Genomic DNA, 25675 nt, shown 5'->3' with positions numbered 1-25675 from the left:
GACAGAGTCTCACTTTGTTGCCCTTGGTACTGTGCCATGGTGTCACAGCTCACAGCAACCTCCAACTCTTGGGCTTAAGTGATTCTCTTGCCTCAGCCTATGGAGTAGCTGGGACTATATAGGCCACAATGCCCGGCTATTTTTTGTTGCAATTCTCATTGCTGTTTTAGCTGGCTGGGGCTGAGTTCAAACCCACCACTCTTGGTATATGGGGCCAGCGCCCTACCCACTGAGCCATAGGCACCACCCCCCCCAAAAAAGCCATTTTAATATACGAGAACAGTTCTTCCCCAAGTGAAATAGCATAAATTGAGAAAAATCAAACAACAAGAAACAGGGCGCCCTTTCTCTTACTGTCATTTGCATTCCAAAGTGTGTTTGTTTTAACAAACATACTTCCTTCTTCTTTAAAGAAAGTGTTAGTGAAAGTATAGTGTTACACAATACATGTCTAATCTTGAAAATGTTTAGCAGTGAGCATAAATTACAGAATCTTTATAGGGATGCATCTTTTTAGTTTTATTTTATTTTTATTTATTTATTTATTTTAGAGACAGAATCATACTTTATTGCCCTCAGTAGAGTGCTGTGACATCACAGCTTACAGCAACCTCCAACTCCTGGGCTTAGGCAATTCTCTTGTCTCAGCCTCCCAAGTAGCTGGGACTATAGGCATCTGCCATAATGCCTGGCTACATTTTTTGTTGCAGTTTGGCCAGGGCCAGGTTCGAACTCGCCATGCCACCCACAGTATATGGGCCCTACCCACTAAGCCACAGGCACTGCCCTCTTTTCAGTTTTAAATGGGACTAATGAAGATAAGAAAAAAACAAGTTCAGGCTCGGCGCCTGTGGCTCAACCGGCTAAGGCGCCAGCCACGTACACCTAGGATGGCGGGTTCAAATCCAGCCCGGACCCGCCAGGCAACAATGATGGCTGCAACCAAAGAATGGCCTGGCGCTGTGGCTGGCGCCTGTGGTCCCAGCTGCTTGGGAGGTGGAGGCAGGAGACTCGCTTGAGCCCAGGAGTTGGAGGTTGCTGTGAGCTGTGATGCCATGGCACGCTGCCCAGCGGGACAGCTTGAGGCTTTGTCTCAAAAAAAAAAAAAAAAAAAAGAAAAGAAAAAGAAAAAAACAAGTTCAAATATTATTGAGTTCTATATAAATTGATAGAGAAGGACATAAGCTATATTAGAAATTAGATATCCAACTTTTTACCTTTAGGATTTTATTCTAAAGAAATAATTCAACACAATTAAAACATATCCCTAAATGAATAAAAGATCTTTGTTGCAGTGTTTTCCATGTGTGCCAAAAATTGAAAATGTCCAACAACTGGGTGGAGGAGGTAACAAATCCAATTACGATGAGTTAACTGAGGAAAAGTGTCATGAAGCTACTAAATTATGACAAGGCATAGAAAATGTTTGTGAAAAAATTGAAAAAATACCGTAACAGTACACAGACTATATTTATCTATATAAAGACATTTATCCATAAAAACAATTGTGCTTGAGAGGCATGATAATGGATGATAGCTTTTTAAATATTATTCTAATGTTTTTAGAATCAGTAGGAATATCATTCTTTACAACATTAATATATACATTCTTAGGAATCTGATGTTAATTACCTTGAAGAGTTCTGTTGTTCTAAAATACGTTGCTGAGCTTCCCAGTTTGCTTTCTCATCCTCAAACTGACGACGTTTTTCCTCTAATTCTTTGTGTTGTGCTTCCAAATTCTTTTTCATTTGCTCGTGGCGCCGCTGAAGCTAAATCACAGTATAACATAAAATTACTTAAGAAATCAAAAGCAGAAATATGTTTCATCCAGACTTTCTAATGTTAAATATACAAGTAATGACTGACCCTGCTATAAAACCAGGATATCCACTTGGAAACCACTATCAAAGGTTCCTCCCACTTTAAATACCTGTCACCCAAAAGGCCACTGACCCCAGAGAATACTCTTGGGCAACAGGAAAAAAAATGCAACAAATTTACAGGCGTGTAGCACTTTATAATGGACATTACTACCTTGTTATCTTATTTTTCATTAATCACGGATATGTTGGAGGGAAGACAGCATTGTTCCTATTGTATAGATGAAGAAACGGGTGGAAAGTTTAAAATCACTAACAAGAAATTGGCAGAACCAGGACTTGAATCTAGGTCTCCTAATTCCAAGTTCACAAAGCTGAGACAGGTGAAACAAAAGCAGGTTGTTAAAGGCCGAAGAGCTCCAAGATACCAGTAAAGTCCCCTGATTCTTATAAAGCAGTATTTCTCAGATGTCGCTCTTCATATAACTTATCCGAGATACTTGTTAAAAATATAGAATCCTGGAACTCACCCAGATGTACTGGATTAGAATCTTTGGGTGTTAAATCTAGAAATCTGAATTTTCAACAAGCACGAGTGATTCTAATTTAGGTAAGCCTTCCTACACTGAAAATTAAGGCTGTAAAGTATTCTGGAAGCTGGGCCTGGTGGTTCACCCTTATAATCCCAGCACCCTGAGAGGCTGAAGTGGGATGATCGATTAAGGCCAGACTCTGAAGACCATGGAAAAGTAGGAACATAAGAAAATGCATGGAGTTATAAAATTAAAACAACAACAACAACAATTTAGAATAGTAGTTACCTTTGGGAAAGAGAAAGAGGGATATTATAGGGGAGAGGTGCTCAAGGACTTCATGAGTTGAAAATGTTTCTGTTTTTAAGCTGGATGGTAGGCTCCCAGTGATACCATTCTTTAACTTACATTTACATTACATGTTAAGTTACCATCTTTTATATTAATTGCATGCAGAAAACTTCTCTCACTTTCAAATGAGTTTGGAAGTTCAGTTCAGAATTTGTCAGGTATTAAAAGACAATACTGCTTAGAAACAAGTATATATTACTATACAGGGTGTCCATAAAGTTGATGTGAAATTTATAATGTGAAACTATTTTAAGTTGCACACAAACTTTATAGACAACCTGTATTATAAAACATGTTCTGAGCTATCTGGAGCAGCAACTATAATAAAAACATTACTTTTTAGCAGCAAAATACACAAATATTCATAATAAGTGGGACAAAAACTATTAGTTTGTCAGGTTTTGCGGTTTTCAGAGCTTTTAATGTTTCAAAATTGTGAAAAACAGAATTTTCAACCTATGTAGGCATTAACAACAAACTTAAGAATTAACTGCTAGAATTAGAGTATAAATGTTTTAACACAATAACTAAGTAAATGACACAAAGTCTATATTAACCAGTTTGATGAGACTATTTCAAATTGTGTATGAAAACATTACACCGTACTCCATGTTTGCATTAATGTATACAGCTATCATTTAGTAATAATAAAAAAAAGTGAAAATTTAAAAAAAAAAGAATTAACTGAGTTCAACCCCAGTGAGAATGGCCCACATCACAAAGTCTCAAAGCTGCAGATGCTGGCATGGATGTGTACAGCAGGGAACACTTGCACACTGCTGGTAGGAGTGCAAACTAATATACAACCTTTTTTGGAAGGACGTATGGTCAATCCTCAAAGAACTCAAATTAGACCTCCCATGTGATCCTGCAATCCCATTACTAGGCATCCATCCACAAGAAAAAAAAATCATTTTATCATAAGGACATTTGCACTAGACTGTTTACTGCAGCTCAATTTACAATTGTCAAACTGTAGAAACAACCTAAATGCCCACCAACCCAAGAATGAATTAGCAAGCTATGGTATATGTATACCATGAAATACTATTCAGCCATTAAAAAGATGGAGACTTTACATCTTTTGTATTAACCTGGACTGGGGTGGAACACATTCTTAGTAAAGCATCACATGAATGGAGAAGCAAGAATTCAATGTACTCAATTCTAATATGAAAGCAGTAGATGATCTAATACAAGGTGGGGGGTAGAGGAATGAAGGAGCAGGGAGAGGAGAACAGGAAGGGGGTTGAGGGATCACAATGTACGGCAAACCTCTTGGGGTCAGAACACAATTATAAGAGGGACTTTACCTAACAAATGCAATCAGTGTAACCTAACTTTTTGTACCCTTAATGAATCCCAAACAATAAAAAAAAAAAAAAAAAAAATAGGAGTTAACTGGGTTCAAATGCTAGCTTACAACTGTGTAGTACTAACCAAGTTATTTTATCCTTCTTCTTCCTCTCAAGGGGAATATCTACCTTGTAGGGCTGTGGTGTGGAATAAATGACATGACACATGAGAAATGCTTGGTACTGTACCTGACAGTGGACATGCCGCGAGGCTGGATATTAGCAGCTGTGCCCCCCCCCCTCAATATTTCCAGCACACTGGATTTAAGGATAAACTGTATTAAACAGACTAAATGGATTGCTACACCTTTATTTATTTTATATCTATCATATTGACATCATACACACACACACACACACACACACACACACACATATCATGATGCTTTCCAAACTTATTACCACAGGGATATTGGTAAACACACCCTGGGATGTGGTTCAATGAGAAAAGAAGCAGCTAGAATAGGTATGCTTAATTAGATATGGCCCTGGCAGAGTACATGGGTATTATTAGCAGGATCTTGGCTTAGATCTCTTACAGGTCTCTTCAGTGTTAAGAAAAATTCCATCCCATGAAGAGTAGTTTCTTAAAACTGCCTTCATAATTTGCAGTATTATGTAAATTTCTGAAAGGTTCTTTGGCTATAGTTTCACAGTTGTTTATAAACAATTACTGTTTATAATAATTAAGAGTTTATAATACTCTTAGGAATAGATCCTAAAATATAGCTGTATCATAAGTTAAATTATTTTGAGATTTTCAATGGAATCTAAGTGTGGAGATAATACAATCAATTGACTCTTAATTATTTCTGTTTTGCTCCCTTTCAAATATAATAGACATTCCAGATTATTTGTGAACTAGTGAAGAGGTAGAGAGACTCAAATGTATAGATTTAGTAAGAGGCTGAGCAATTTCCAAATGTCATCTTAATAATTTTAATTACTCATATGGTAATAGCAACATTTAGGACAGTGATTCTCAACTGGGGCTGGGTGTGGGTATGTTCATGGGCACACAGTTTGGTTTGCACAGTGATTAGGAGGGCATTCTATTGGCATTTAGTGACAGGCTGCAAGAATGTTAGTTCTGCAATGCTCAGCAGTCTCAAGCCAGTAGGAATTAGTCCATATCCCTGCTAAATTAAACGCATGACAAATGTAACAATAATGAAAGATATTTTAAGAAATTATGAGAAAAGCCCAGTTGCATAAGAGAAATGATGTGGAATAAAAGTATTTCCTCAAAATTACTGAATACTTTTCTTGTGCCATGCATTCTACGTACTCAGTGAATTATTTCTGCTATGTCTTTAGTCAAAAAAAATTTCAGTATTTTATGTAGTAACTTACAAAAGCAAGGAAATCAACTGTAAAGATGTAATAGAAGAGACCTGCATTTTCCTTTAATGTATTTAGATACAAATACTATCATATTAATGAAGCCACATAATACACAGGATCTCACTAAATTTTATTGCTCAACATTGTTTGAAACTAAAAAGTGCCCCAACAGAGGGATTTCAAGACAGCAGATATGTCTGCTTGGATGTCTTGTCATGACACTGGAAATAATTTAAATGCTACATTATAAATAAAGCCAAAGTTGTCTGCAATTATCACAATTCCTCATTTTCTCCCCTCTGACTGAAATTTATCCTGGTGTGTCCTTAACTCAGTAAAGACTATTTCCTTCTTGCTCATTCAGATATAAATGTCTAATCAATTATTATTATCCTAACACTAGTTTTCATTCTTACATCCACCCAAAACTCTGATCTTTAATTGTCTTATACCACTTGTATGGAATGACTTATAAAACCTTGTTTTTCATAACTCAAACTTACTGTTTATATCTGACTAATAATTCATTGAAAAAGTATTCTGTCATCCCACCTAGTATACTGTTTCTAAGCACTTACATATTGAAGTATGTATTATTTTATTATAAACATAGTGCTTGCTTTTATTTCTCCATTTTATTGCATTTGGTATTACATGAATTCTGAAAAAATGCATAAAATGTATACTACCTATAAATTTTATTGAATAAATTTATAATTTATTAAAAATTTTATAAAAAATTTATAAATAAATTTTAGAATAAGATCTTTAGATCTTAGATTTTTAGAATCTTTTAGATCTTTAGAATAAGATATTATTCTAAAAAGAACAATATGTCTGTAAGAGATGAAATATTAAATGAATTACCTCAGCTTCAGAGTCCTTCAGTTTCTGAACTTTTTCTTTGACCTTCATCTCAAACACCTGCTCCATCTCCATTTCCATCTTCTTCATCTTAGCTACATGCTCCCTTCTTTCTTCTTCCATTTGTGCCAGAGGGCTCCTGTCATGAACATTAAGGATAATCATTAAATGTCTGTGAATAAAAACTATAATATAAAACTCTAAAACACTCAATGAAAAAAAAATTAGATGCAGAATACAAAAGCCATTATTAAATTCTGCTAATTAATTCCTATTAATTCTAATTTGGAAAAAAGTTCAAAAATAATTTTTGAATTATTTTGATATTGTTTTAAATGACACAAAATACAAATTTAAATTTTTATGTACAAATGTGACTTCTTCAGAAATAATCTAGAACTTTCTTCTGTGAGATTTCACATCTAAACTTGAATCTCTAGTAATTGTTTTGAAAAAAAGATCTAAAAAGAAAAGGCAACAGTGAATAGTATGCTTCTTTACTCTAATGTATACCAAATCTAAAGAAGATACAAAAAAAATCAACTGCAGGAGGTTTCCAAATGTACTCACAGAATGAAACGGTAGAAGAAAATCAACTTTATATGTTCTTTAAACAAAATTTCAATGTGAAAAAAGAAAATGAGTTAATGAAGTTAATATATGTAGAATTCTTTTGAATATTTTTAGTTTTACTAAAATTTCAAGTGTAATCTCTCCTAAGGTGACTACTTTATACCACAAAAATAATTTTAATTAGCAGTAATTCGAACTTATTTTGGAAACTGAACTGATAAGCTAAAAACAACTATCAGTCAGTATCTAGAACTATTTAGGTATATAAAATATTTCTAGGGCTCTTGTAACTTCAATGCTTTTGAAAATTCATTCTGCTTAACTCAAATATTTCAGTGTAAGATGCAGTGATTTAAAAGATACATTTTAGAGAAAATCAGGAGCAAATAAACATTTTGATAATAATTATTTCAGATGCCAGAAAATAAACCATGCACAGTTACAATTAAAAGAATTGTTCACTCCATTGACATTAAAGTCCATGGGCTCAAACTGTTGCCCAAACAGATAGAGAAGTGGGCTCTGTGACTTTGAGGATCTCTAAAGATTATTCAATATACCGGGGAAACTTAAAGAAGGTAGGCCCTTTTCTGACTTTGTTAATAAATTTGACCTTAGCCAGAAGGCAAAGAAGAGATCTGACTTTGTTAATAAAGTATGTCTCCATAAAAACAAGATTTCACTATTGACTTGAATATTTTAAATGGGCGAATTTTATTTCAATATAGTTTTACAAAAAACAAATTATGGCTTAAAAACAAAACCAGGCCTTGGATTTCATCTATACTTCAAGAACTATCATTTTAACTCTATTTTGAAATACTCTGATTATGGTGACTTCTCTTCTTATTAGACTATTTCTGATAATCACAGCACTTTTCTTCCCTATCAAGGAGGTAGACAAGAGCGAACAGGACAGAACACTGGTTACCAACTTTTTTTTTTTTTTTTAAAGACCGGGTCTCACTCTTGCTCAGGCTAGTCTCGAACTCCTGAGCTCAAGCAATCCACCCATCTCAGTCTCCCAGTGGCTACCAATTTTTTCTTGGCAAAAAAGGAAGAACAAAAATGTACTGCTGTGATCAAGATGATCTGTTATTGTAATTAGTGTAAATTAGAATAAAATGTTATTTAACTCAAGGATATTCCTTTGTCAAAAGAAAATTTACTTCTATATGCATACCTGCAAAATATTTATGAATTAATCAGAAGTTCTGAAAAATGAAACTAACCAGACATACTAATAACAAGAAGCTGCATTTAAAAGTGGGGGCAAATGACAAGAAGAGACTACATGGCATTATCCCTTAAGGAACAAGATGATATAACAGTAATTCCTTATTATAAAGTTAAAAAGTAACATACTAGCAAAACAAAGCTTAACAACATAAATTTCTGCTCTTGTGTAAAGAGAACCTTAGCCAAATTTTCTGAGTAGCTGGGAGAAATCTGATGAAAATGAAATATGATTATTTATTACATAAGTAATACATTTTGTGGGGGGAAATGTATACTTACTTGGTAAGCTGCCCTTTATTCTTGTTGTTATCAACTCCATTATAAGTCACAGCTGCCAGTTTTCTGCTTCTGTAGTTCTCATAGTGTACATTATTAGTAACATCTTTCAAATCCTGCATATGTGTTCTGTCACAAATAAATAACAAACCTATTAAAACAGGTTTGATATAAGTTGAAAATTTTACCAAAACAAAAATTTGAGCTTTAGAATGAACAAAAGACAATTCTTAAAGAACAGTGGCATTTGTCTTTACTTACACTCAAAGCAAACCACAATAAAATGAGCTAATTCACCACCAAATTTAGGTTCCAAATGAGATTTTATGAGCCATAAATTCCCCAAAGCAATTACTGAAGGATGGTGACCTTTCTACAAGAGTATTCATCTTTATAGTATATATTTAATTTTACTAGAAAAGGGAGGGTAGATTAGCTACTTATGAAGTTCAAAAAACCTAAAAGAAATTGCTTTTCTTTAACAATATTACTATGGCAGTATCTGAATTTCCACTAAGTTAAAACCTAGGGAAACTTTGGATCACATAACAAGTTGTTTCTACTCTCGGGAATTTCAATTTAGAGTGAAATTTTCTGATTTGTCAAATTGTTCAGTGAATGGAGTATTTTGGTTAAACATATTTTTGCTCATAGCATTCTTATCATATACGAAATCAATACATATGGGTGGTGCCTATGGCTCAAAGGAGTAGGGCACTGGCCCCATATACTGGAGGTGGCAGGTTCAAATCCAGCCCCGGCCAAAAACTGGAAAAAAAAAATCAATACATATGTGATAATTTCATCATTCTTTAGTGATCCGAGATGCTGAAGACACCCCAAGTTGCCCTATGGATATCCTTTACTGATGCAGTGTGGTGGCAGTACTCTGTACCATTTGATACTCTCTTTTCTCATCATTTATTCTATCTTGAACCTCCTGCATCTTCCATCTTCACTACATTACCAAAACTCCCCTCCAGGAGACAAACACTAAGATATGTTATTATATTGTTTTTAATCCTTCCTTATATCCAGAAAACCTTTACTACTAATCAACAAACAAGCTTCTTGAAGTACTTTCTGTTTGTAAATTGTGACTCTGATCACATTTCTCTGAATTACTCTAATTTATCTACTATCTAAAATTTCCTTGCAGTTCTCTGGATTTTCCAAAAGTCTCTCACTGCTAGAATGAGATTACCGATGTAAATTAGCTACATTTACAGAAGGCAAAAAATAAATCTGTCCAACTCTAACTTTATTTATGTAGAAAGAAAACCTTGTGGCATTTTCATCATTGTTCACACTTACCTTATCAACATATTTCTTAGAATTGTGAAATCACAATGTTCACCATTTTCAACTGTAAGAAAAAAAAATAGATCATATATTATTTCCACTGAACCCAGTCTTTCCTAAGGAAATTTCAGGGATTAAAAACAATGAGACAATATGCAAAACAGCTTAAATCAATTTTTCATTAATGTTTAACACTAACATAGTATTCAATTTAAAATAACATTACTTTATTGTAGTTTAAAACTCAGAGACAGATATATAAACCTAACAAATAACCTCTTTGGAAACAACTTAGGAATTTTAAAAGAAGTATTGGTAAAGAATGTATCTAGTCTATAATAAAATGCACTTTAAAAATTTGATGGTATGAGTGAGGGCATAATCACTTCAGGAAAAATCTCCTTAAGGTAACTAAAATGAAAAGGTGAATCAAGAACTTTAAGGCCCTTTATTTTAAAAAATGCATCACAAATAGGAACACTACTTGGGGACAAAAGAGGATGAGCGATGCAAAACAATTTCTCCAGTGCATATTTTTATGGGGTGTATAAGTTCTAAAACCTCAGCTCAGCAACTGAAGGTTGTCTGGGCACGATAGGGAGCTAGGAATGGGGTACTAGGTCACTGGTATAAAAACCACCTAAAAATTATAGCATTATTCAAAAAAAAAACCAAGCAATAAACAATCATAACTTAATCTTAGTTTCAATTTACTGTAATAAAGATAGTTAAATCTCAGATTAAACCAATATAATGAACGCAAATTTGAGGAAAACACTTCTGTTGCCAAGAGGACTTCAGAGATTTGATATTAATTAAGATAGTATTGGTATTTATATACCCTACAAAACTAAAGAGGATCTCTTAATAATGAAATTCTTTTTTATTCTAAAGATGTGAAGTCAACAAATAGGTGACTTTTGCCTTGAGCAACAAAGACTGTGAATATTTTAAAACTTATAAATGTTTTCAATCATTCTTGAGAGCTCCTGACCCATCTGAGACTCAGATGAAAGTGACCGGCCTTGTCTCTAAAATATTCAATTTCAGAAGGTTCATCAGATCCCCTGCAAGCAAACTTTGGGCTCTTGGTAAAGAATCCTTGAATTATAAGTATGTATTCAAACAAGAAAATAAAATCAGATTTACTTATAGGGTGGGAATGGGAAGTTAGGGCAGGTTAAGTGTCCCTTATTTGAAATGTTTAGGACCAGAAGTGTTTTGGATTTTGTGGGGAGGATTTGGAGAAATTTGCATTATACTGGTTGAGCATCCCTAATCCAAAAACGTTAATTAGCATTTCCTTTAAACACCATGTCCATGCTTTAAATTTCCAGATTTTAGAGCATTTCAAATCTCACATTTTCTGATTAGGGGATAGCTCAACCTGTATTACAGCTTTAGGATTTAACATATACTTGCCTGACTAGTAGGACACAAGATCTGAAAAATAAAAATATACTAATGAGGAAAATGAAACTAAAAGAAACTGAAATCAGAACTATTCTTGAAAATCTAGAATATATCAATGCAGTTTGTATATTATACTACTTACTATAAATACAATTTTTTAAAATCAAATCTGTAAGATCTTATAGAAAGCCGTGTCCTGAAGAAAATCTTACCTTCAGCAACACCCCAAGGATACTGCCGTCCTCTGACTCTTTTGCCATTAACTTCAATGATAGTATTACTACCTACCACTGCAAGAGGTAAACGGTCCTATAAAACAAAGTATTCTTGTTGAAATACAATTCTACAGCCCTCCTTAATTCAAAAATAAAAAAGTTACATTACTTAACAGATTAGCAAAAAAAATCACTTTGATAGTTTCTCCATTCACTTTTAGAAACCATTCAACAAAAAATGAGCAAATTGCCACTACATAGTTATCACCACCAAGATAAGAAATAAGTAACATATTTTCTCTAAAAATTTAAGAATATTAAGGAATATGGTAGTCAAATTATTTGCTAAAACTTATTCCAAAAAGCTGTCCCATATTAGAAAAAAAGCAGTGAAAAACACACTGGCATTTAGAGGAAAAACAATGAGGCTTGTAACTAGCCTCTGTGATCACAAACTAACTGTAATGGTACTGAAGAAGGGTATAAGGCTGGGCGTGTGTGCACCGTGGCTCACTCCTATATTCATAACACTCTGGGAGACAAGGCAGGTAGATTGCGTAAGCTCAGGAGTTCAAGACCAGCCTGAGCAAGAGGCAGACCCTGTCTTTAAAAATAGCCAAGCACTGTGGACTCAACACTAAATAATCTCACTATGCATTCCATATGCTAACACTGGTATTTTTGGTCTTTCCTATGGATATCACAGTATGTTTTTAAGGCCCCATATCATTTTAGTACCTGTATGTATAAGGATGAACTTACCTTTATCTTTTTAACAAGTTTATTTTCTTCTTCATCATCTGTTTCTGGAAACTCATATATTTTAATTTTATGTTCTTGGATTTCTTTCATTATCTAAAATGGAAGAATTAGTTAACAAAAGAGTACCATAACATTAGCCTTATTTTCAGTATATGCTTCTGGGTTCCTCTATGGATCCTCAGTTTCAGTTTCTTTACTGTTTTTAATTATATAAAACTGTAATCCAAAATCAAAGTACTAAACTGGTCCTTTTTAAAAAAAATTATAAAGTTGATAGATAAATACAAAAATCCTGTTACTTCAGAAGTGTTAAAGTCATACAGCTAACATACCAAAAGAGTTCCAAAAATGACGTCAGAATCCAGAAAGTGATTTATAAGGAGAATGCAAACAACTTAAAGAGACAACTTAGCAAAACACAACAGAAACAACCTAGTTCAAATAAAACTCTTTAACTACCTTGTCTAAAATCACTCCAAATTCTAAATACCATACAAATATCCAAATAATTTTCAACAACCTACCCTAGTTGCACCCCTAACAAACTCCTGGCTAATATACCCATGACTAGCTTCCCTTTCCGTTCTTATATTCTGGGCTGACTGTCATGGCAGGGCCTAGAAGCAGCAAACAAAACAAAATGGATTACATGGTTACTATACTAGATGGAAGTAAACAGAAGTAAAAATTGCCACTGGAAAAAACAGGACAACACATTTTAAAGAACAGAGTATGTATCTATACAGAAACAAACACAAGAATAAATGATAACGTGACTAGTACTTGGATGAAAGAGAAAAACAAACAAAAGCAGCCAGCTCTAAGAGGAGCTGTTCTTAGACGCTGTATGTTAAGATGATCTAAAGTGAGCATCTTGAAAAAAGAAAATTATACAACTACTAGAATGTGACTAATTTTGAAGTAGGGATCATTATGTATTTATCTTTTTTATTTCTAAGTTCTCAGTACAAATCCAAATTGATATATATAACAAAGAGGAGAAATTATTCACAATTGAAACTTAGAAAAAGCATATTACAAAATAAAAATGGCAATGAATAAAAGGTAAAATAGAGAAATAATAAATGTATTATTTATTAGATTTTAGATATTATTTATTATTTTTATTAGCTATATTATTTATTAGATTTTTAGAGGCTATTTATTATTTTTTAAATAGTAAAAACAATGTACTAAAACATTCTAAAAATTTATGAATTTAACACACCTTCAAAGCAAATTTCAACAGGTTTTTATTTTTGTAATAGGTTTTAAGGTATTCTAAAATTTATAGTAAAAAAGGTGAAAAAACAAAGTATTTTGTTACAAAGTGAACTATAAGGACAGTAAGAAATAAAATTTAAGATCTACTTTTAAATATTATACAAAGTTAGTGTGTTTTAAAAAATATAACAATGGCCTAAAATAAAAAATAGACTACTGGGGTAGGAGAAAGATTCCCAAACTTGACCCTACATTTCATAAAATGTAGTATATAATAAACGAAAGATAATAAAATGAGGAAAATTTATCCTTATTTAACTCAATATTATTGAGATAACAGAACACAAGTTTAGAAAAATAGCTGAGTGGTCTCTTACCACTAGCTCAGTTAGTAGAGCATGATACTTAATCTCAGGATCATGGATTCAAAAAACAGTATAAGCTACTATATATCACATAAAGTACAATGAAAACAAAAATCAAAATATAAGGCACAAAAGAGAGAAAAGGAAGTATACTTGTTAAAACAAGAGAGAGCTAAAGACCAAAAATAAAAAGAACCCATATAGGTTGGGAGTGGTAACTCATGATTGTAATCCTAACATTTTGGGAAGCTGAGGCAAGAGGACAGCTTGAAGCCAAGAGTTAGAGGCCAGCTTGGGTTTCTACAAAGACGCTGTTTCTACAAAAAATTAAAAAATTAGCCAGTGGCATTTAAAAAAAAAAAATTAGCCAGGCACAGTGGCACATGCCTGTAGCCCCAGCTTCTCTAGAGGCTGAGGCAGGAGGACTGCTTCAGCCCAGGAATTTGAAGTTGCAGTAAGCTATGATGAAGCCACTGTCTGGGCAACAGAATGAGACCCTGTCTCAACAAAACAAAGAAACAAAGTAAGTCCACATAAACACATACAAGCAATACCATGTACTACTGCTCAAAAAGACTTGAAGAGGAATATTGTTAGAGAAAAAAACAAAGATTTGAACAGGATAGTCGCAAAAGAAATAAAAAATAAATATCTGCTTAAAAAAATGTTCAGCCTTTCTGGAAAATAAAATTAAAAACTAAAGAAATGATTAGGTACCAAAAAAGTTTTTTTTTTAAAATAAAAATGACTATAATAGCAAAGTTATTGGGAAACAGATATACCTCTGTTTATCTCTCATCTATATCCACTTTATCATTCATCTATATCCTCAGCACAAAGTTATGGGAAACAGATATGTCCATAATAAAAGGAATTTGACTATTTCAAGATACCACCATGACAGAATTCACAGGGGTAGGAGGAGGGGGATAGAGGGCCATAACAATCATCATACCTTTTGAAAGAATAATCCTCTTACTGGAAATTCATTCTAAGAAAATAATTCTAAAAGCTGTAGGGCAGTGGTTCTCAACCTTCAAGTTCCTCTTGTTGTGGTAACCCCCAACCATAAAATTATTTTCACTGCTACTTCATAACTGTAATTTTTGCTATCGCTATGAACTGTAATGTAAATATCTGATATTAGGCGACCTCTATGAAATTGTCATTTGACCCGTGACCCACAGGTTGAGAACCACTGCTGTAGGAGGAAGGGGTGGTGTATATAAAGAAAATATTTTAAATAGCCTTTTTAAAAAACTGACAAAGGATAAAGGTACTATAATAATGGATAAGAGCTCTGAGGAGAAAACTAAGGCAGAAGATTATTTTCAAAAGTTATTTTTAATACAGTAAAAATAACAGTTAAGCAGCAAGAAAAATGCACTGCAACATATTACACTAAAAGTAATAAAACCACAAATTATGGGAATCGTACAAGAAACCCAAGTTAACCTGCTCACCTGTTTTTTAAACTGTTGGCACTCCTCTGGTGTGAGTGTGTCTGCTTTGGCAATAAGTGGAATGATATTCACTTTTTCATGCAAACGCTTCATAAACTCAATATCCAATGGTTTAAGTCTGAAATACACAATAATTAATTTGATCAGTTTGGTGCAGTAACTTCTTCACATTCTCAATGCTAAATTAAATATAGTGGAACCACTTTAGTTACTTATCAAAAAGAAACACTCTCTGAAGATGTATTGGGCCAGTACCAGGTAGTATGGGACCTCCAGAAGCATTGGAGTGGTGAAGAAGACTTTGACTCTTGCCCTTTAAAACTCTGGTCACAAGGTTTTAGTGCTAAAGAAAAACTAGAAAAACCAGAAAGACTCCTAACAGAATTTCCTAGGATTGTCTCTGCATCTGTTACTCAAAATATACAAGGTTTAAAAAAAAAAGAAAATGGTAGTCTTCTTTCAACTACATATTCAGCTCTTATCACCATCTTTCTCAGACAAGATGCTTAACAGAGAATCTTTTATGATACCCCTTTTGTCCATTACCTCTGGCTGCTGCCTCCGTTTTGCATCGAACACTCCAGCAGGTACACACAAATAATCACCATGACTAATTTGCCTTCCTTCACAAGCTCTTCTTCTTTAGGATACTTTTCAGGATCCTCTTTGTAATCTAGTCCTTCAAGAGGTAAATTCCTCACAAGTCTTATTTGGCTCTCTTCTCTTCTTACTCTATATTCTGTATGATTATCATCACTACAATGAATTTCTATTATCTTCCATGGGCCACAGATCCCCAAATCTTCAGACCCAGCCCAGATCTTAAGTTCTAGATCTGTTCTTACACAGTGGATATAAGGATACCCATGAGCTCCTTAAAAGCTCATCTAAACCCCCATGTTCTGTCCTCTTCTATACTTCCTATCTCAGTCAATGGCGCTACAATCTACCCAATTACTCAAGCATGCAACCTAGGAATCCTCTCTTTTCTAGTCCTCTTTTAAAGCCTTACTAAGACCTTCTAAATAAATATACAGTAGAACCTCTGTAAACTGACCACCCAAGGGAGTAAAACAAAGTGGTCCATAAACAGAGGTGATCAACATAAAAAACTGGGCTTACTGTACTGATACATATATGTGGTGCATGTCTGGTCTATGAAAATTAGGTCAACTTAAGGAAGTGGTTAACTATGGAGGTTCTAATATATTTATAGATGTACCTCCATTCACATGCATTACTTTAGTTCAAGCAGTCAAGATTTTTGGAATGGGTAACAACATAAAACTATCTCGTTTCCCTCCAAATCATTCACATTGGAGCCAGAGTGATCTTTCTATATCCAAATCTGATTGAGTCATTCTTTTATTAAAGGCCAGATTTCTTAGTTAGTGTGGCTTACAAAGTTTATGAAGAACAGATTCTCCAGCGGGCCTTCCCATGTGCCAGCCTTTTTAAACTTCTCACAATTCCTTGAAAGCACCATACTTCGACCTCTGATTAACACTTAGCCTGGCTTCCAACACTTGAAATCGTGCCCAAATATTTGTTAACAAAAAAAGTTGCTGTGATTTTCCTTAAGTCCTTTAGTAATTCTAAATGATAACCAAAGGAAGTCCTCACATTCAGCATATACTAAAAATTCATATTCCACAAGAATAAAGATAATGAAATATCATGTAAAAGTTTTTAAAAAAACATGAGAAAAATAGAACGAAGGTCTAATTTTATTAATTATACTGACTATAATTTAATTGACTAACATTTTAAAATAAAGAGAAATAAATGTATATTTAAAATTGCAGATATAGGGACTCAGACTAATAAAGTATTCTTTTTTATTAATAAAGAATACTATAACTCACTCTGGTAGTGAGGCTGGTAGGAAAGAAGATAAAGGTAAGGAGAGAGGAAAACAAATACAGAGAATTAAGATAGCTGCCTCCTATTCAAATTCTCCTTATCTTCAATCTCTTGAAATTTTATATTGGCATTCGGAAAATAGGGAACACAGTGGAAAAGAGTGTGTGGACGGACTAACACTACGCTATCGTCATTATCTGTAAATACTGCCCTTATCTCATTAGTGCTAATGGAAAGAACTTACCCATCTTTGAAAAAATTTTGTTTTACTTCTTTGTATCAATCTACACACAACACTAAATATAAAAAAGCATGGACTATTCAATCTCAGATATCTAAATTTTTATAGTTCCACTTTCCAGTTTATACTCATGACAAACTTAAATTGCTATTGCTTCATTAAGCTATTTCATAGACGTATACAAAGATATAAACCTGTATAAACCAGTGACAGAAAAGGAGAGTTCAATGACTCTAAAATTTTAATAACTCTTAAGAGCATTTAATACAAAATAGTAAAGTAAAAAATCCAATTAAGCTTTCACATTTAAAGGAAAATAATGTGTGAATATTTATTATAATATTGCAAATTTTAAAAAGACATTTTAAAAGACTTTTAAAAATAACCATAATAAGAAGATTCAGGAAGTCAACTTCTTAAACACAAAAGAGCCAAAGAGTATTTACATCAGTTTAAAAATTAAACTTTAGAAAAAAAGGTAAAACCTTGTAAGAGTTCTAATCAAATCCTTCAGAAGCTTACAAAAAGTCAAAACCAGAAAACATTTAGTTCAAATCAGATTATATTCTGGTTGCAATTATTCATTTGTCCATTTAGCTTTATTATCACTCCAGTTAAGTCCTTTATACCATTTCTAGATGATAAACTCACATTAGAGGGAACGCAGTATTTAACCTTAAAGGCTACACTCTTCAGCATAATAAATGACTACAGGGCAAATGACAACTATTTATTTCACATGTGTATGCATGTATTTTTATGAGGAAAAAAATTTCTACATAAAACTTACAAAATGACAAATGGCAAACAACACTAAAAGAATAAAATGCCATTTTAAAATTTAGGTTTCAAATCAGTTTTCGGTTTTAATAGCAATTACAAAACAGTGAACAAAGCAAATAAAGCAGTAATGACTGAAATCATAAATTAGTCCTGCACCCAGTGATGAAACTAATTAAAGCAGGAGATACTGAAAATACACCATTGGACCAATTTATACTTGGATCACAAAGCAGGTTCTAAAAACAAAATCCCTGTAATAAGGGAATCCAGGGACTACCCAGATGAGATAGAAAGACATTGATTTATTTATTAAATTGCATAGAATTTCAGTTTGGAGTGAGCAGGGGATTTAGAACTCTCTACCTAAAATTTAGTGTCAACATTCTTTTACGTAATCCATAGTATTATATACCAGTGTACAAAACATTCTTTTTTTTTTTTTTTTGTGAGACGGAGCCTCAAGCTATCCCCCTGGGTAGAGTGCCATGGCATCACGCTCACAGCAACCTCCAACTCCTGGGCTCAAGCGAGTCTCCTGCCTCAGCATCCCAAGTAGCTGGGATCACAGGCGCCCGCCACAACGCCTGGCCATTTTTTGGTTGCAGCCATCATTGTTGTTTGGCGGGCCCGGGCTGGGGATTCGAACCCGCCACCTTAGGTGTATGTGGCTGGCGCCTTAGCCGCTTGAGCCACAGGCGCTGAGCCACAAAACATTCTCTATTTCTAAAAATAGTTAAGATGAGAAGTTGTTCAAAGGCACATTTTTATATATAGAAAATAAAAATTTTAAACTTTTATTTCTGTTGCTATGTTAACAATAAATGGCCCAAAGCCACTACACTTCATTTGAATTGTATAAAAGTTTTTCTTTTAAAAAAGCTCTTATTTCCCATGCAATTTTAAGAAATATAATTTCCCCCAAGGGGATAAGAAGACTGATTTCATGAGAATTACTAAAACTTGGAAAAAGCCCAAAAGATTTAAAATAATAAAACTGGTTAAAAATTTTCTATTCACTTAACTGCAGATTAAGATTTCACTCTACTGGCTTTCAGGAAAAAAATCTTAAGTTAAACAAGACTGATTAAAAAAATATAAATTCAAAAAGAAACTACATAAGTGCTTTCAAAAAACTCTATGATGTGTTATATTTTTGAGATTACTTTTTCTGAGGCTTTTAAGTGAGTCAATTTAGTAATTTTAACATGTAAACTTTTCAGAACATTGTAGAAGACAATTATTAGAAGATAATTATTAAAAGGAGTTGAAATCAATATATAAAAGAAGTTGGAGATTAATAAGGGGAGAGGGACAGGTGGGGGAGGGTAAAAACCTACCTAATGGGTATAATGAACACTAGTCTTCCTATTGGGGTGATGGGACACACTAATAGCCCTGACTCAAGCATTACAAAAGCCAGCCATGTAACAAAAACATTTGTATCCCTTAACACTTTGAAATTTAAAATAAAAAATAAATACAAGAAGTATTTTCACCACTTTGATCTGACAGCATAAATATAATAACTATATAATTAAGGCTCCCTGCTCTATTAAGAAAGAGAGTGATGATAATAAGCATCAGCTCATCTAGGAAAAAGATGAAGAGAGAAGCTGAAAATAGAAGAGAAAGGTAAACTTATAAAGAAATTGGTTAACATAACTGTAATCTGGATGTTAGATGCCTTGATGCTGTTTAGTCTGATGCTACATAATAGTCCAGTTCCTTTTGGTGGAGAGAGAGTAGGGTTTCCATTATCAGGTGGCTGAATTATGCCAAGTCATTTACCCAAAGAAAAAGACTAAAGAGTAATTTGAAACATATGCTGTTGATAATGACACAAATATCTACTCAAAATAACAGAGGAAGTACAAAGAATGAGAACCAAAAAAAGTAGAGACTAACTGCTAACAAACAGAATAATCAGATTAGATGAATACTTATACTTAGGTCTAAGTTTAATAAGCAGAAGGTTAGTACTAACTATGCAATACCTAAACAATGTTACTGTGACAGCTAAGATAAACCAGAAGCCAAAAAGATTCACTGAAGAAAGAAATGACACAAGAGAATACTAACACTAAAGCATTTTTGATAACAAAACTCCAACAGACTTACTATAAATAACAACTCTGGAGTTTCTTAGAATATGTCTAGATCTAACTGTCATGGCTGCTTCTCTTCATCTAATAGTTAGATTAGTGGCAAAATGGTCAAAATGAAAGGTAAATTAAACACATTGAGACCTCAAACCATGGTGGAAACACTGTTCATTTCCAGGAGCAGGTAAAATCCTTACGAATGAGGAACTAAAGAGTAAAACATTGTTAGTTTACATAGGACTTATAGTCATTTCTAAGACATTTCTCCATGGACTTTGATACTTAATTATTGGGTATAGTTACAGACTTTAAGACTAAAATATGCACACAAAGGTGGAGTAATAGTAAACAACCAAAGAAGATATCAGAACCATCAAGATACTGACCCATGTCCAGAAGGAGCTATGAAGTATAAACAACACTGCACCCTGCTATCAGGCATCTGACGTCTGTTTACTCGAGATTCTGCATTTAGGTAATCCTCAAATTTACTATCGATGTAGTCGATAACAGGCTGCCAGCTAAAGAAAGCAGATAAACAGAACAATTAAGTTGTATTCCTACATACGAATAAACAACTGATGACTGTTGAAGGACACTAAGATTTTAAAATAGGCAAAAACCGGCTCGGCGCCTGTGGCTTAAGCGGCTAAGGCACCAGCCACATACACCTAAGGTGGCGCGTTCGAATCCAGCCTCGGCCCACCAAACAACAATGACGGCTGCAACCAAAAAATAGCCGGGCGTTGTGGCGGGAGCCTGTGGTCCCAGCTACTTGGGAGGCTGAGGCAAGAGACTCGCTTGAGCCCAGGAGTTGGAGGTTGCTGTGAGCTGTGATGCCAGAGCACTCTACCCAGGGGGACAGCTTGAGGCTCTGTCTCAAAAAAAAAATAAATAAATAAAAATAAAATAGGCAAAAACCAATCTACTCACGGAAAACATCTCCAATTTTTCTATATATTGATTTAAAAACAGGTATATATTATATTGAATAAGTCTTGATTATTATAAAACTTCCCAAATGAAAAACTGTGTAGTGTCAAAACACAGCTAAATTAATTATTAGCATATCATTTGCACTGATAAATTTATCACCATTAAGACACATCACAATATGAAAACAACTACATTCATAGAGTTTTAAATTTCAAATGAAGAGATTATGTTTAGACCTGTGGTCCCCACCCATGGGTCTCCAGTACACAGAACCTAGGAACAGGGCTGCACAGCAAGGGCAGGGGCAGGAAAGCAAGCAAGCACTGATCTGCTCACATGGCTTACGCTTGCATCTCGGCCTGAGCTCCACTCCTATCAGATCATGGCAATAGATTGTCACAGGAGAGCGACCCTTACTATAAAATACACATGTGAGGGATCTATGCTGCAAGCTCCTTAAGACAGTGGTTCTCAACCTTCCTAATGCCATGGCCCTTTAATACAGCTCCTGTGGGTTGCAATCCACAGGCTGAGAACCGCTGCCTTAAGAGAACCTAATGCCTGATGATCTTTAGTATAGCTGAGGCAGTGATGCTCATCTTGGGGAGCAGCTGCAAATACAGATTATCATTAGCAGGGAAATCTGACTGCGCAGAGACCATAATAAATCAATTCATTGCAGATGTATATCAAAACCATCCACCCTACTCCATCCCACCATAGTCTGTGGAAAAATTTTCTTCCATGAAACTGGTCTCTGGTGCCAAAAAGGCTTGGGACCCCTGGATTAAACAATATGAAAACCTCATGAGGAATTAATTTAGTATGAGTTATAAGGGTTGACAGAAAATTACCTCAAAAATAATGTGGAACTTTAAGAAAAGTATTTTTTATAAAATACTAAGACTATTGCCTCAGACTAAAATTTCATGGTTATTTTCTTCACTTAGGACCTGTGGAAGAACTGAAGATCTAAAAATCAGATTTAAATTAGGATGTGACAGAAATTTATACAAATGGGTAAAATTATAGCCAAATGAAAAGTTTTAAATTTCTTATAGTGATGAGAATTCTTATATCTAGCTTCACTGTTTTAGAATTTGTCTTAAAAACAATTTTATAATAGGTATTATCTTCACTTTATAGAAAAAAAATTAGGTCAAAGAAGTTGCTAAGCAATAAGTGGTCGGTATATGAACCTGAGTCATATCACTTAAAGTTCAGTGACCTTGGCTAAGATGAGAAGTTTTAAAATGTTAAGCAGAAAAAGTCTAACTACATTGGTACCTCAAATGCATTGGAAAACTATGAAGACAAACCCGTCTTACCAATTACTATTATCCACCGCATCTCCAAATCCTGGGGTATCAACTATTGTGAGCAGCAACTGAACACCGCCTTCTTTGATTAAAACTTTGGATTGCTCCACCTGTAAGAGTTAATGGTGTAGATGTTAATATTATATGTAAACACCAATGGTGTCCTACAGGGGTATGAGGTAGGCGCGCTCGAATTTATCAAAACCAACTGGGAAACTATTCACAAATTAAATCTTCCTAGCCCCGACATTTTCTTAGAACCATGATTTATGGACACTGGAAGTTCTGTTACTTGAAAAAAAAAAGCATTTATGTAAATAGTGTGCCAATTTCTTGGGAAACTCATACTGGGTTCATGGCTCATACTTAATATAAAGAAGAATATAGCAAGTGATAAAATAGTAATAGCTATTAACATCATATAATACTTATATAACTTAAATGCAAATCTAATAATGCAAATAAACAAATTGGGTGGTTCAATAATATAGCATTTAAATGTGATTAATCAGACAAGCACATCTAATCTACCATTTTTACTAAATGCCTTCCTGAACTATTGTTAAGTCTGGTCCAAACTAATTACTCAAGTGACCTTATTACCATTCCCCATTCTTTCTCAGCGTAGCTTCAATTACCCTTGTGTTTATGTCATGGCTAAGGTCCAATCATCTTCTCAAATGTAACACTTCACATTCTGGACAATGTAATCAGCAAAAGTTCAGAAAGTAGGAAAAAAAGTATTCTGATAGGGTGAAATCCTACTAGCTCTAATTAAAATCTTCAGTTCTCTTTAGAATTTTTTTAAAATGTTCTATTTGAAACAGTATTGGACCTAAAAAGTTACAGTTCCTCACACAATTTAAGATAGTCTGTAACCCTATGCTCTGCATCAGAAGGTATGTATCATTCATCCTGGGCACATGCTGCTGCTAAATGCAAACTGTCAAGTTTTCAGGAGCCTGAGATAAAGCAAACTGACTCAAACAGAAAAGGAGAGTAATCCCCCCACAAAAGGACAGGATTTTATTCAGTACACATTTATATCAAGTACTTACTAAGTAAGGCTAAAGGTGCCAGGTATACCGATAGGCTAATTTACAAGGCAAAAATTATACTCAATCAAACTTTGAGTTTTAAATGCTGTAAGATGGCATAAATTAAGCACTACCAGACTTTAGAGAAAATGTGATCATAGGCACATGAAAAGCAGCTTTAATCATTTATGTTGATTAACAGGATTTGGAAAGTAACAGTGATTAATTTCTGGATAAAAACAGTTTGGTATAAACCTTTAGAGATTGTTGTTATTTGTTCTATTTCCCTTTGGAATTTTTTATAAATGTTGGCTGATATATATGAAGAGACTGAGAAGTTGAAAGTAAGATTGCAGAATAATACTTGTTCAGTAACACACTCTGAGACAACGGACTTGTTCTGCATCCACACTGTCCAATGTGGTAGCCTTTAAACTGTGACTAGTACAAATAAAGAGCTGAATGTTTAACTTTAATTTGTTTGAATTAACTTAAATTTAAATGGCCACATATGATGTTGGGCGATGAAGTTTGGGAATTCATTCTAGAAAAAGTGCTACAAATCTCATTGGTAAATATCACTATCATCAACTTCAAAGAATTACCCTTGGGAAGCTATGAACCAATGCCAGTGCCTAGTCTCCCCTTCAAAGCAATTTTGGAACTCTTTTGCTTGAACAGCCATCAGAGCTGTTGTTGTATGAGGTCAGACAATTAAGATCACAGACTCATACTAGAACAGTGGTTCTCAACCTTCCTAATGCCACAGACCTTTAATATAGTTCCTATGGGTTGTGACCCACAGGTTTAGAACCGCTGTCCTAGAAAGAGTGATTTGAAAGGTGGACTAGGCGCTGGCATTGGCATAGCTTATAAAGGGAGTACTTTGAAGGTGACCATAGTGATATTTAGTAATGAGGAATGTAGCACTTTTTCTAGGATGAGTTTGAGAACTTAATGTTCAACTTTGTATGGCTAGGAACTACCAAACTGAACAGCGAAGGTCTATAGCAAGTGAGAGTTTTTTTTGTTAACTGAATTTTATTATCAAGAACAAAGCATACTAAAACTAAATAAAGTTGCTTGATATTTGGACATGCATGTCTATAAAGCAGCTTCTTATCTTAGACAAATAAGAAAGCCAACATTTTTTAGATGAATGTTCTCCAAACTGCTTTGATTTTGGTATAAAGTATCAGGGAAAAATCTGAACATCCCAAATACGCTTATTTTATCTACTATGTACCATTGAGTATCTAAATATTAAATATTAATATGTACTAATTTCTCTGTAGACTAAAAAAGTAAACATTGATAAATTAGAGTTGTAATGTTTTCTGATCATCTTGAGTGTCATTGAGTATCAACAATGGATACATATCATTTAGGAGATCACTGTTACACACCACATAAATCAGACAACACAGCTCATCTGATATCAGGTTATCCTAATAATACAATGGAGGCAAAAATAACTCAGAGAAAATAATCAGATTCATTAGTATCAGTTTATCAAAACTAAAAAAAAATTAAACACTATCATCTAATCTGGCTTAGGGAGTTCATATTTTATTTATCTGGTGGTCTTCTAGTCACAAACTACCTGGTCAAATTTATCATCTTATTATATCTTAAATTCACCTCCAAATAATTCATAAAAACAGGTCATTTATTTATTTATGGTAACTGTCACAGAAGTATCCAAAGTAATCATACCATCCCTTTACCTAACAATTGTTTTAAATGGTATAGTACTGTACTAGAAACTGATGCCAAAATATAGTTCTTCTACATGAATCATTTCCCAATTTTATTTCAAAATGTTGGTTTGAAATAAATTAGTTCAAACCAATACCTTCGGTAATAGGCTGTATACCAATCCCACACTTCAACATAACAGCTTAAATTTTAAGATGTTTCCTTGTTTAAAAAAAAAAAAAAATCAGTTCAGCAACTGAGTTACTTATTGACTTGCTAAGAAAAATTAAGATTTGTATCTTATAAATACAAAGTCTGTTTATATATCTTCTTTTCTTCTCTGATCTATGAAATTCTGTATATCCATACATGGTCAAATACAAAGAAATTAGCAACATAGGGAAGAGATCCAGAAAACTTAACTGTAAACTAGTGCCATTCACAGGATGCAACTGTATTCTATCATCTGGTTTTGCAAGTATCCTCATGGGATCCATGGAAAACAAATTAGTTCAAGTCCAGGAATTTCAAACTTTTCTTAACAAATCTATTCCAAATGGCCACTTTCCCATGCACTTTCCATGCAGGTCATAT

General features: G+C 33.9%; 1 protein-coding gene across 2 annotated transcripts in view; it reads right to left on the bottom strand.

Moving 5' to 3' along the window:
- Positions 1 to 25675, bottom strand: part of SEPT7 (septin 7) — a 90965-nt gene that overhangs the window by 1341 nt on the left and 63949 nt on the right. For both annotated transcript variants that reach the window (XM_003788583.2, XM_023512413.1), the window contains exons 5-13: positions 22356 to 22456; positions 20478 to 20612; positions 15103 to 15220; positions 12051 to 12143; positions 11286 to 11382; positions 9673 to 9724; positions 8362 to 8487; positions 6274 to 6409; positions 1633 to 1772 (exon numbers count right to left, since the gene is read on the bottom strand). In XM_003788583.2, the coding sequence (XP_003788631.1) occupies positions 1633 to 1772; positions 6274 to 6409; positions 8362 to 8487; positions 9673 to 9724; positions 11286 to 11382; positions 12051 to 12143; positions 15103 to 15220; positions 20478 to 20612; positions 22356 to 22456 (998 nt within the window). The remainder of the gene's footprint in view (positions 1 to 1632; positions 1773 to 6273; positions 6410 to 8361; positions 8488 to 9672; positions 9725 to 11285; positions 11383 to 12050; positions 12144 to 15102; positions 15221 to 20477; positions 20613 to 22355; positions 22457 to 25675) is intronic.

Source organism: Otolemur garnettii, unplaced genomic scaffold (assembly GCF_000181295.1).
Source record: "Otolemur garnettii isolate 467f Iridium unplaced genomic scaffold, OtoGar3 scaffold00028, whole genome shotgun sequence".
NCBI classification, from domain to species: Eukaryota; Metazoa; Chordata; class Mammalia; order Primates; family Galagidae; genus Otolemur; species Otolemur garnettii.
The sequence above is the reverse complement of the archived record's forward strand: the minus strand, read 5'-3'. Positions and strand labels throughout refer to the sequence as shown.